The following is a 12,037-nucleotide window of genomic DNA, read 5'->3' on the forward strand; positions in this document are numbered from 1 at the left end:
GCACTATATATATATGGAAGCTATTTCCATTTGGAATGCAGCCTTTACTTTCTCCTCCTCCTGATATCGGACTTCTGCTTGGTTGTGCTGCCCTCTGGTGGCCAGAATGGTTGAGAGGAGAGATGTATGGAGGGTGTAGTGGAGGGGGTGTAGTGGAGGGTGTAGTGGAGGGGGTGTAGTGGAGGGGGTGTAGTCGAGGGGGTGTAGTCGAGGGTGTAGTCGAGGGGGTGTAGTCGAGGGTGTGGTCGAGGGGGTGTGGTCGAGGGGATGTGGTGGAGAGTTGAGAGGGGAGTCATCTCAGCAACAGTGCATGCGTGGCGGGTTGAGCTCGGGAGGCACTTCTGGTTCAGGCTGCAGAGACAGGATGCTGTTGGAGAGCTTCCTGTTGGGAATCTCTAGAGGCATCTGGTGACCAGAAGACAGAATAGGAAGTTAATAGGCAAGTCATGATTAGTGCTTCAGGTGGTGTGGAATATACCAAATGACTTACCAGTATTACAAGGGTATAATCAAGCAATAAGGCCCGGGGGGGGGTAATTGCCAATATACCACGGCTAAGGGCTGTTCTTAAGCACGGCCTTAGCGCAGAGTCCCTGGATACAGCCCTTAGGCGTAGTATATTGACCATATATACCACAAACCACAAAGGTGCCTCATTGCTATTATAAACTGGTAACCAATGTAATTAGAGCAGTAAAAATATATGTTTTGTCATACCCGTGGTATACGGTCTGATATACTACAGCTGTCAGCCAATCAACCCCTTTGAGTCAATACATGTTAGAATCACCTTTGGCAGCGATTACAGCTGGGAGTGTTGTTGGGTAAAGTCGACCTGAATTGTAAGATATTTGCTTTTTATTCTTTAAAAGAATTCTTCAAGCTCGGTCAAGTTGGTTGTTGATCATTGCTAGACAGCCATTTTCAAGTCTTGCCATAGATTTTCAAGCTGATTTAAGTCAAAACGGTAACTAGGCCACTCGGGAACATTCAACGTCGTCTTGGTTAAGCAACTCCAGTGTTAACAGAGCATTCGAAAAGTATTCAGACCAGTTGACTTTTTCCACGTTACAGCCTTATTTTAAAAATGGATTAAATGAATAAAAAATTCTCAGCAATCTACACACAATACCCCATAATGACATCACAATACCCCATAATGACATCACAATACTCCATAATGACATCACAATACCCCATAATGACATCACAATACCCCATAATGACATCACAATACTCCATAATGACATCACAATACCCCATAATGACATCACAATACCCCATAATGACATCACAATACCCCATAATGACATCACAATACCCCATAATGACATCACAATACCCCATAATGACATCACAATACCCCATAATGACATCACAATACCCCATAATGACATCACCCCATAATGACATCCCCCATAATGACATCACAATACCCCATAATGACATCACAATACCCCATAATGACATCACAATACCCCATAATGACATCACAATACTCCATAATGACATCACAATACTCCATAATGACATCACAATACCCCATAATGACATCACAATACTCCATAATGACATCACAATACTCCATAATGACATCACAATACCCCATAATGACAAAGCGAAAACCGTTTTTTTAGAAAATTTCTGCTCATTTATTGACATAGGTATTCAGACCCGTTGCTATGAGACTAGAAATTGAGCTCAGATGCATCCTGATTCCATTGATCATCCTTGAGATGTTTCTACAACTTGATTGGAGTCTAACTGTGGTAAATTCAATTGATTGGACATGATTTGGAAAGGCACACACCTGTCTATATAAGGTCCCACAGTTGATAGTGGGTGTCAGAGCAAAGCCATGAGGTCGAAGGAATTGTCTGTAGAGCCCCGAGACAAGATTGTGTCAAGGAACATTATGTAAATGAGTTATTTCAGTATAATAAATTAGCAAAACATTTTTAAAAACCTGTCTTTGCTTTTATCATTATGGGGTATTTGTGTAGATTGATGAGGAAAAATACAATTTAATCCTTGTGTTTTAGGATATTGTGTTGCTGAAAGGTGAATTAATCTCCCAGTGTCTGGTGGAAAGCAGACAACCAGGTTTTTTAATTTTAAAAAATTTAAATACACTGAGTGGACAAATCATTAGGAACACCTGCTTTTCCCATGACACAGACTGTCCAGGTGAATCCAGGTGAAAGCTATGATCCCTTATTGATGTCACTTGTTAAATCCTCTTCAATCAGTGTAGATGAAGGGGAGGAGACATGTAGATGATGAAGGGAGGGGACATGTAGCTGAAGGGAGGAGACATGTAGCTGAAGGGGAGGAGACATGTAGCTGAAGGGGAGGAGACATGTAGCTGAAGGGGAGACGACATGTAGCTGAAGGGGAGGAGACATGTAGATGATGAAGGGGAGGAGACATGTAGATGATGAAGGGGAGGAGACATGTAGATGATGAAGGGGAGGAGACATGTAGATGATGAAGGGAGGAGACATGTAGATGATGAAGGGAGGAGACATGTAGATGATGAAGGGGAGGAGACATGTAGATGATGAAGGGGAGGAGACATGTAGATGATGAAGGGGAGGAGACATGTAGATGATGAAGGGAGGGACATGTAGATGATGAAGGGGAGGGGACATGTAGATGATGAAGGGGAGGGACATGTAGATGATGAAGGGGAGGGGACATGTAGATGATGAAGGGGAGGGACATGTAGATGATGAAGGGGGGGACATGTAGATGATGAAGGGGAGGGGACATGTAGATGATGAAGGGGAGGGGACATGTAGATGATGAAGGGGAGGGGACATGTAGATGATGAAGGGGAGGGGACATGTAGATGATGAAGGGGAGGGACATGTAGATGATGATGGGGAGGGGACATGTAGATGATGGGGAGGGGACATGTAGATGATGGGGAGGGGACATGTAGATGATGGGGAGGGGACATGTAGATGAAGGGGAGGGGACATGTAGATGAAGGGGAGGGGACATGTAGATGAAGTGGAGGGGACATGTAGATGAAGGGAGGGGACATGTAGATGAAGGGAGGGGACATGTAGATGAAGGAGGGGACATGTAGATGAAGGGAGGGGACATGTAGATGAAGGGGAGGAGACATGTAGATGAAGGGGAGGAGACGGGTCAAGCGGTGAGACATGGATTGTGTCTGTGTGTCATTCAGAGGGTGAACGGGCAAGACAAAATATTAAAAGTGCCTTTGAACTGGGTATGGTAGTAGGTGGCAGGCGCACCGGTTTGTGTCAAGAACTGCAACACTGCTGGGGTTTTCACACTCAGCAGTTTCCTGTTTGTATCAAGAATGATCCACCACACAAAGGACATCCAGCCAACTTGACACAACTGTGAGGAAGCATTGAGTCAACATGGGCCAGCATCCCTTGTCCACACAGTGTAGGTCGCAGGTCAACAAAATAGGCGCCGTATAGTTAAATAGAACAGGGAGGATTCCTACTCACCTTTGCTAGAATGTCGTCCACTAGTTTCAGAAAGCACTCCTCCACGTTAAAGTTATCCTTGGCACTAGCCTCGCAGAAACGCATCCCAGATATCCTGGAGGTAAACTGGGAACCCGAGACATGATGATACCAAAGTCAAAATCTATCAATTAAAATCAATCAATTATAAAATCATAGAATTATGAGTCAATTGATATTATTTTCCCGGGGTTTGAGATCTTGTACAGTACTGTGATGTGGTGTACATTAGTACTGTGATGTACATTAGTACTGTGATGTGATGTATATTAGTACTGTGATGTGATGTACATTAGTACTGTGATGTACATTAGTACTGTGATGTGGTGTACATTAGTACTGTGATGTGGTGTACATTAGTACTGTGATGTGGTGTACATTAGTACTGTGTGATGTACATTAGTACTGTGTGATGTACATTAGTACTGTGTGATGTACATTAGTACATGTGATGTACATTAGTACTGTGTGATGTACATTAGTACTGTGATGTACATTAGTACTGTGATGTACATTAGTACTGTGGTGTACATTAGTACTGTGGTGTACATTAGTACTGTGGTGTACTTTAGTACTGTGGTGTACTTTAGTACTGTGGTGTACTTTAGTACTGTGATGTGATGTACATTAGTACTGTGATGTGATGTACATTAGTACTGTGATGTGATGTACATTAGTACTGTGTGGTGTACATTAGTACTGTGTGATGTACATTAGTACTGTGATGTACATTAGTACTGTGATGTACATTAGTACTGTGATGTACATTAGTACTGTGATGTGATGTACATTAGTACTGTGATGTGATGTACATTAGTACTGTGATGTACATTAGTACTGTGGTGTACATTAGTACTGTGGTGTACATTAGTACTGTGGTGTACATTACTACTGTGGTGTACATTACTACTGTGGTGTACATTACTACTGTGGTGTACATTAGTACTGTGGTGTACATTAGTACTGTGGTGTACATTAGTACTGTGTGATGTACATTAGTACTGTGTGATGTACATTAGTACTGTATGATGTACATTAGTACTGTGGTGTACATTAGTACTGTGATGTGATGTACATTAGTACTGTGATGTGATGTACATTAGTACTGTGATGTGATGTACATTAGTACTGTGATGTGATGTACATTAGTACTGTGGTGTACATTAGTACTGTGGTGTACATTAGTACTGTGGTGTACGTTAGTACTGTGGTGTACGTTAGTACTGTGGTGTACGTTAGTACTGTGGTGTACATTAGTACTGTGGTGTACATTAGTACTGTGATGTACATTAGTACTGTGATGTGATGTACATTAGTACTGTGATGTGATGTACATTAGTACTGTGATGTGATGTACATTAGTACTGTGATGTGATGTACATTAGTACTGTGATGTACATTAGTACTGTGATGTATATTAGTACTGTGATGTGATGTACAGTACTGTGATGTGATGTACAGTACTGTGATGTGATGTACAGTACTGTGATGTGATGTACAGTACTGTGATGTACAGTACTGTGATGTATATTAGTACTGTGATGTACAGTAGTACTGTGACGTACATTAGTACTGTGACGTACATTAGTACTGTGGTGTACATTAGTACTGTGATGTACATTAGTACTGTGATGTGATGTACATTAGTACTGTGATGTGATGTACATTAGTACTGTGATGTGATGTACATTAGTACTGTGGTGTGATGTACATTAGTACTGTGGTGTACATTAGTACTGTGGTGTACATTAGTACTGTGGTGTACATTAGTACTGTGGTGTACATTAGTACTGTGGTGTACATTAGTACTGTGATGTACATTAGTACTGTGATGTGCATTAGTACTGTGATGTGCATTAGTACTGTGATGTACATTAGTACTGTGATGTGCATTAGTACTGTGGTGTGCATTAGTACTGTGATGTGCATTAGTACTGTGGTGTGCATTAGTACTGTGATGCTCTACACAATAATCTGTTAAATACATCAGTGAAGATTAGAAGTGAAGAAAACCCACTGACTTGGGGAAATTTCCTCTCAGTGAAGGTTTTTCCTGTCAACTGATTGTAGATCAGTATTAGACTCACCCTCTCCGCAGTCTGTTTAGTGACGATGCGGTCCGTCTCACAGTCCAGCTTGTTCCCCACCAGCAGCAGCTCTGCCTCTTCTGAAGCATACTGGCCAATGACAGATAGGAGAGAGATGAGATGCGTGTACTGTGTACTACTCCCTTAACAGAAGCTCTAACCAGCATAGAAAGAGCATCCCGAGGTTGGCTCTTCACTGTTGACGTTGAGACAGGTGTTTTGAGGGTACTATTTAATGAAGCTGCCAGTTGAGGACTTGTGAGGCGTCTGTTTCTCAAACTAGACACTCCTAATGTACTCGTCTTCTTGCTCTGTTGTGCACCGGGGCCTCGCACTCTTCTTTCTATTCTGGTTAGAGCCAGTTTGCGCTGTTCTGTGAAGGAGTAGTACACAGCGTTGTACGAGATCTTCAGTTTCTTGGCAATTTCTCACATGGAATAGCCTTCATTTCTCAGAACAAGAATAGACTGACAAGTTTCAGAAGAAAGTTATTTGTTTCTGGACATTTTGAGCCTGTAATCGAACACACAAATGCTGATGCTCCAGATACTCAACTAGTCTAAAGAAGGCCGTTTTATTGCTTCTTTAAATCAGGACAACAGTTTTCAGCTGTGCCAACATAATTTCCAAAGGGTTTTCTAATGATCAATTAGCCTTTTAAAATGATAAACTTGGATTAGCTAACATTATGTGCCATTGGAACACAGGAGTGATGGCTGCTGATAATGGACCTCTGTACACCTATGTAGATATTCCATTAAAAATCAGCCGTTTCCAGCTACAATAGTCATTTACAACATTAACAATGTCGACACTGTATTTCTGATCAATTTGATGTTATTTTAATGGACCATTTTTTTTATTTTTTTTCATTTTCAAAAACAAGGCCATTTTCTAAGTGACCCCAAACTTTTGAACGGTAGTGTATATTACTGTAGTAACAGAGAGGAGAAGAGAGGTATGTGGCCCATCCCAGTGCTGTTCCGGGCTGGTCCTTTGTGCCTAGTACTACATCATGATTTCTGTTATCAATGATAATCCACGATGATGTAAGGTAATGTATTGATAATATCCCTTTTACCTTGTCGATCATCTTCATCCACTTGGGAAGGTCGTCAAACGTTTCCTGCTTGGTGATGTCATAGACCAGTACTATGCCTTTGGCCCCACGGTAGTAGGCTGAGGTTATACTGTTGAACCTCTCCTGACCAGCTGTATCCCTGGAGGTACAGGACACGTCACATATCAGACTGGATCCATGAGTTAGAGACAGGACACACATCAGACTGGATCTATTAGAGACAGGACACATATCAGACTGGATCTATGAGTTATAGACAGGACACACATCAGACTGGATCTATGAGTTAGAGACAGGACACACATCACATATCAGACTGGATCCATGAGTTAGAGACAGGACACATAGACTGGATCTATTAGTTAGAGACAGGACACACATCAGACTGGATCTATGAGTTAGAGACAGGACACACATCAGACTGGATCTATTAGTTAGAGACAGGACACACATCAGACTGGATCTATGAGTTAGAGACAGGACACATCACTTATCAGACTGGATCTATGAGTTAAAGACAGGACACACAGAATGGATCTATGAGTTAAAGACAGGACACACAGACTGGATCTATGAGTTAGAGACAGGACACACAGACTGGATCTATGAGTTAAAGACAGGACACGTCACATATCAGACTGGATCCATGAGTTAGAGACAGGACACACATCAGACTGGATCTATGAGTTAGAGACAGGACACACATCAGACTGGATCCATGAATTAGAGACAGCACACACATCACATATCAGACTGGATCCATGAGTTAGAGAAAGGACACACATCAGACTGGATCTATGAGTTAGACAGGACACACATCAGACTGGATCTATGAGTTAGAAACAGGACACACATCAGACTGGATCTATGAGTTAGAAACAGGACACACATCACATATCAGACCGGAGCTATGAGTTAGGGCCATGAGGTTTTCCAGACCAAGTCACCTGACATGACCTGGGAAAACAAGGCCCTATTTAAAGCTAATAACATGGGTTGGTCAGGGGAAACTGGGCCCTAGTTAAAGCTAATAACATGGGTTGGTCAGGGAAAACTGGGCCCTAGTTAAAGCTAATAACATGGGTTGGTCAGGGAAAACTGGGCCCTAGTTAAAGCTAATAACATGGGTTGGTCAGGGAAAACTGGGCCCTAGTTAAAGCTAATAACAAACAAAGAAATTGCTGAACTTCATGTGAATTAATTTCCATATACAAATCTAGCCAACTATGGTGCAGAGGTAAACAGACTGTCAGTCAATCCGCCAGCCAGTCAGTCAGTCCGCCAGTCAGTCAGTCAGTCAGTCAGTCAGTCAGCCAGCCAGCCAGCCAGTCAGTCCGCCAGCCAATCAGTCAGTCAGTCCGCCAGCCAATCAGTCCGCCAGTCTGCCAGCCAGCCAGTCTGCCAGCCAGTCAGTCTGCCAGCCAGCCAGTCTGCCAGCCAGCCAGTCCGCCAGCCAGTCAGTCCGCCAGCCAGCCAGTCAGTCTGCCAGCCAGCCAGTCCGCCAGCCAGCCAGTCCGCGTATGAGCAGCAGTAGAGAAGTAGAAGTGACAGAGCAGGGTTAGATGTTGCCTCCCATGAAGTGGTTAGGGCTGACAGACAGGCCAAGAGAGAGGTTAGGGCTGACAGACAGGCTAAGAGAGAGGTTAGATGTTGCCTCCCATGAAGTGGTTAGGGCTGACAGACAGGCCAAGAGAGAGGTTAGGGCTGACAGACAGGCTAAGAGAGAGGTTAGGGCTGACAGACAGGCTAAGAGAGAGGTTGGGGGCTGACAGACAGGCCAAGAGAGGTTAGGGCTGACAGACAAGCCAAGAGAGAGGTTAGGGCTGACAGACAGGCCAAGAGAGAGGTTAGGGCTGACAGACATGCCAAGAAAGAGGTTAGGGCTGACAGACAAGCCAAGAGAGAGGTTAGGGCTGACAGACAGGCCAAGAGAGAGGTTAGGGCTGACAGACAAGCCAAAGAGAAAAGTTAAGGCTGACTGACAAAAAGAGAGAGGTTAGGGTTGACTGACACAGTGACGGAGCCTCAGCCAAGACCAGGTGGTGAGAGACATGATGACACCAGCCAGTAGGCAGACAGTCGTCCTGAACTGATGGGGGGATGGGTGGAGGTAGGGACACGAGACATGATGACACCAGCCAGTAGGCAGACAGTCGTCCTGAACTGATGGGGGATGGGTGGAGGTAGGGACACGAGACATGATGACACCAGCCAGTAGGCAGACAGTCGTCCTGAACTGATGGGGGATGGGTGGAGGTAGGGACACGAGACATGATGACACCAGCCAGTAGGCAGACAGTCGTCCTGAACTGATGGGGGGGATGGGTGGAGGTAGGGACACGAGACATGATGACACCAGCCAGTAGGCAGACAGTCGTCCTGAACTGATGGGGGATGGGTGGAGGTAGGGACACGAGACATGATGACACCAGCCAGTAGGCAGACAGTCATCCTGAACTGATGGGGGGGATGGGTGGAGGTAGGGACACGAGACATGATGACACCAGCCAGTAGGCAGACAGTCGTCCTGAACTGATGGGGGATGGGTGGAGGTAGGGACACGAGACATGATGACACCAGCCAGTAGGCAGACAGTCGTCCTGAACTGATGGGGGATGGGTGGAGGTAGGGACACGAGACATGATGACACCAGCCAGTAGGCAGACAGTTGTCCTTAACTGATGGGGGGATGGGTGGAGGTAGGGACACGAGACATGATGACACCAGCCAGTAGGCAGACAGTCTTCCTGAACTGATGGGGGATGGGTGGAGGTAGGGACACGAGACATGATGACACCAGCCAGTAGGCAGACAGTCGTCCTGAACTGATGGGGGATGGGTGGAGGTAGGGACACGAGACATGATGACACCAGCCAGTAGGCAGACAGTTGTCCTGAACTGATGGGGGGATGGGTGGAGGTAGGGACACGAGACATGATGACACCAGCCAGTAGGCAGACAGTCGTCCTGAACTGATGGGGGATGGGTGGAGGTAGGGACACGAGACATGATGACACCAGCCAGTAGGCAGACAGTCGTCCTGAACCGACGGGGGGATGGGTGGAGGTAGGGAGTGGATGAGGGTAGTAAGTGGGACGAGGTCGGTAAAACAGAACACATTGTGTTATCAGTGAAGGTTATGCACACATTTCAGCCCAGGTAGCAGTCACACACTCATCCTACATGGCAACATCAGCATGTGTAGCTACAGTATCTGTGGTGTCATGTAGCCGTAGCATGAAAAGGTCAGCTACTCTGTGCAGCGGAAGGTAACTGAACACAGAACGGTCGATTACTGTCGACTGAAGCGTCACTTAATGTTGTATGTCAGGGGTCATCAAACTACATTCAGCCACGGGACAATGTCTTCTTGAGTGGACGGTCAGGGGGCCGGATCATAACGGCTAGCGTAGCCTAGTGGTCAGGGGGCCAGATCATAACGGCTAGCGTAGCCTAGTGGTCAGGGGGTCAGATCATAACGGCTAACGTAGCCTAGTGGTCAGGGGGCCAGATCATAACGGCTAGCGTAGCCTAGTGGTTAGAGTGGAGGGTCAGGGGGCAGATCATAACGGCTAGCGTAGCCTAGTGGTCAGGGGGCCAGATCATAACGGCTAGCGTAGCCTAGTGGTTAGAGTGGAGGGGTCAGGGGGCCAGATCATAACGGCTAGCGTAGCCTAGTGGTTAGAGTGGAGGGTCAGGGGGCCGGATCATAACGGCTAGCGTAGCCTAGTGGTCAGGGGGCCAGATCATAACGGCTAGCGAGCTCAGTGGTCAGGGGCCAGATCATAACGGCTCGCGTAGCCTAGTGGTCAGGGGGCCAGATCATAATAGCTAGCGTAGCCTAGTGGTCAGGGGCCAGATCATAACGGCTAGCGTAGCCTAGTGGTCAGGGGGCCAGATCATAACGGCTAGCGTAGCCTAGTGGTCAGGGGGCCGGATCATAACGGCTAGCGTAGCCTAGTGGTCAGGGGGCCAGATCATAACGGCTAGCGTAGCCTAGTGGTCAGGGGGCCAGATCATAACGGCTAGCGTAGCCTCAGTGGTTAGAGTGGAGGGTCAGGGGGCCAGATCATAACGGCAGCGTAGCTCAGTGGTTAGAGTGGAGGGGGCGGCAGCGTAGCCTAGTGGTTAGAGGAGGGGCGGCAGGTAGCCTAGTGGTAAGAGGGGAGGGGCGGCAGGCAGCCTAGTGGTTAGAGTGGAGGGACGGCAGGTAGACTAGTGGTTAGAGTGGAGGGACGGCAGGTAGACTAGTGGTTAGAGTGGAGGGACGGCAGGTAGACTAGTGGTTAGAGTGGAGGGACGACAGGTAGACTAGTGGTTAGAGTGGAGGGACGGCAGGTAGACTAGTGGTTAGAGTGGAGGGGCGGCAGGCAGCCTAGTGGTCAGGGGGCCAGATCATAACGGCTAGCGTAGCCTAGTGGTCAGGGGGCCAGATCATAACGGCTAGCGTAGCCTAGTGGTTAGAGGGGAGGGGCGGCAGCGTAGCCTAGTGGTTAGAGGGGAGGGGCGGCAGGTAGCCCAGTGGTTAGAGTGGAGGCGGCAGGTAGACTAGTGGTTAGAGGGAGGGCGGCAGGCAGCCTAGTGGTTAGAGTGGAGGGACGGCAGGTAGACTAGTGGTTAGAGGGGAGGGGCGGGCGGCAGGTAGCCTAGTGGTTAGAGGGCGGGCGGCAGGTAGACTAGTGGTTAGAGGGAGGCGGCAGCGTAGCCTAGTGGTTAGAGGGGAGGGGTGGCAGCGTAGCCAGTGGTTAGAGTGGAGGGGTGGCAGGTAGACTAGTGGTTAGAGGGGAGGGCGGCAGCGTAGCCTATTGGTTAGAGTGGAGGGGTGGCAGGTAGCCTAGTGGTTAGAGGGGGAGGGGCGGCAACGTAGCCTTGTGGTTAGAGGGGAGGCGTGAGCGTAGCCTAGTGGTTAGAGTGGAGGGCGGCAGGGTAGCCTAATGGTTAGATGGGAGGGGCGGCAGGTAGCGTAGTGGTTAGAGCGCTGGGCCAGTAACCTAAAAGGTTGCTAGATCGAATCCCTGAGCTGACAAGGTAAAAAATCTGTTGTTCCGCCCCTGAACAAGGCAGTTTAACCCACTGTTCCTAGGCAGTCATTGAAAACAAGAATTTGTTGAAATTATAAGAAATTTGTTCTTAAATGACTTGCCTAGTTAAATAAAATGGTGAAGTAAAAAAATATTTTACTGAGTTACCGTTCATATGAGGAAATCAGTCAATTGAAATAAATCAATTAGACCCTAATCTATGGACATGACTGAGAATAGACACCATCTGTTGATCACAAATAACTCTTAAAAACAAATATCTCATCCCGGTATATCTGTAAATTCAAAGTGCCATCAATAAAAATGCAACTGTATTCA

General features: G+C 46.6%; 1 protein-coding gene across 1 annotated transcript in view; it reads right to left on the bottom strand.

Moving 5' to 3' along the window:
* Positions 1 to 243: 243 nt before the first annotated feature.
* Positions 244 to 12,037, bottom strand: part of LOC135567321 (ras-related protein Rab-12-like) — a 12,422-nt gene continuing 628 nt past the window's right edge. The window contains exons 2-5 of the mRNA XM_065014745.1: positions 6,678 to 6,816; positions 5,597 to 5,686; positions 3,492 to 3,596; positions 244 to 405 (exon numbers count right to left, since the gene is read on the bottom strand). Of these exons, the coding sequence (XP_064870817.1) occupies positions 298 to 405; positions 3,492 to 3,596; positions 5,597 to 5,686; positions 6,678 to 6,816 (442 nt within the window). The 3' untranslated portion in view covers positions 244 to 297. The remainder of the gene's footprint in view (positions 406 to 3,491; positions 3,597 to 5,596; positions 5,687 to 6,677; positions 6,817 to 12,037) is intronic.

This window comes from Oncorhynchus nerka, unplaced genomic scaffold (genome assembly GCF_034236695.1).
Source record: "Oncorhynchus nerka isolate Pitt River unplaced genomic scaffold, Oner_Uvic_2.0 unplaced_scaffold_2146, whole genome shotgun sequence".
NCBI classification, from domain to species: domain Eukaryota; kingdom Metazoa; phylum Chordata; class Actinopteri; order Salmoniformes; family Salmonidae; genus Oncorhynchus; species Oncorhynchus nerka.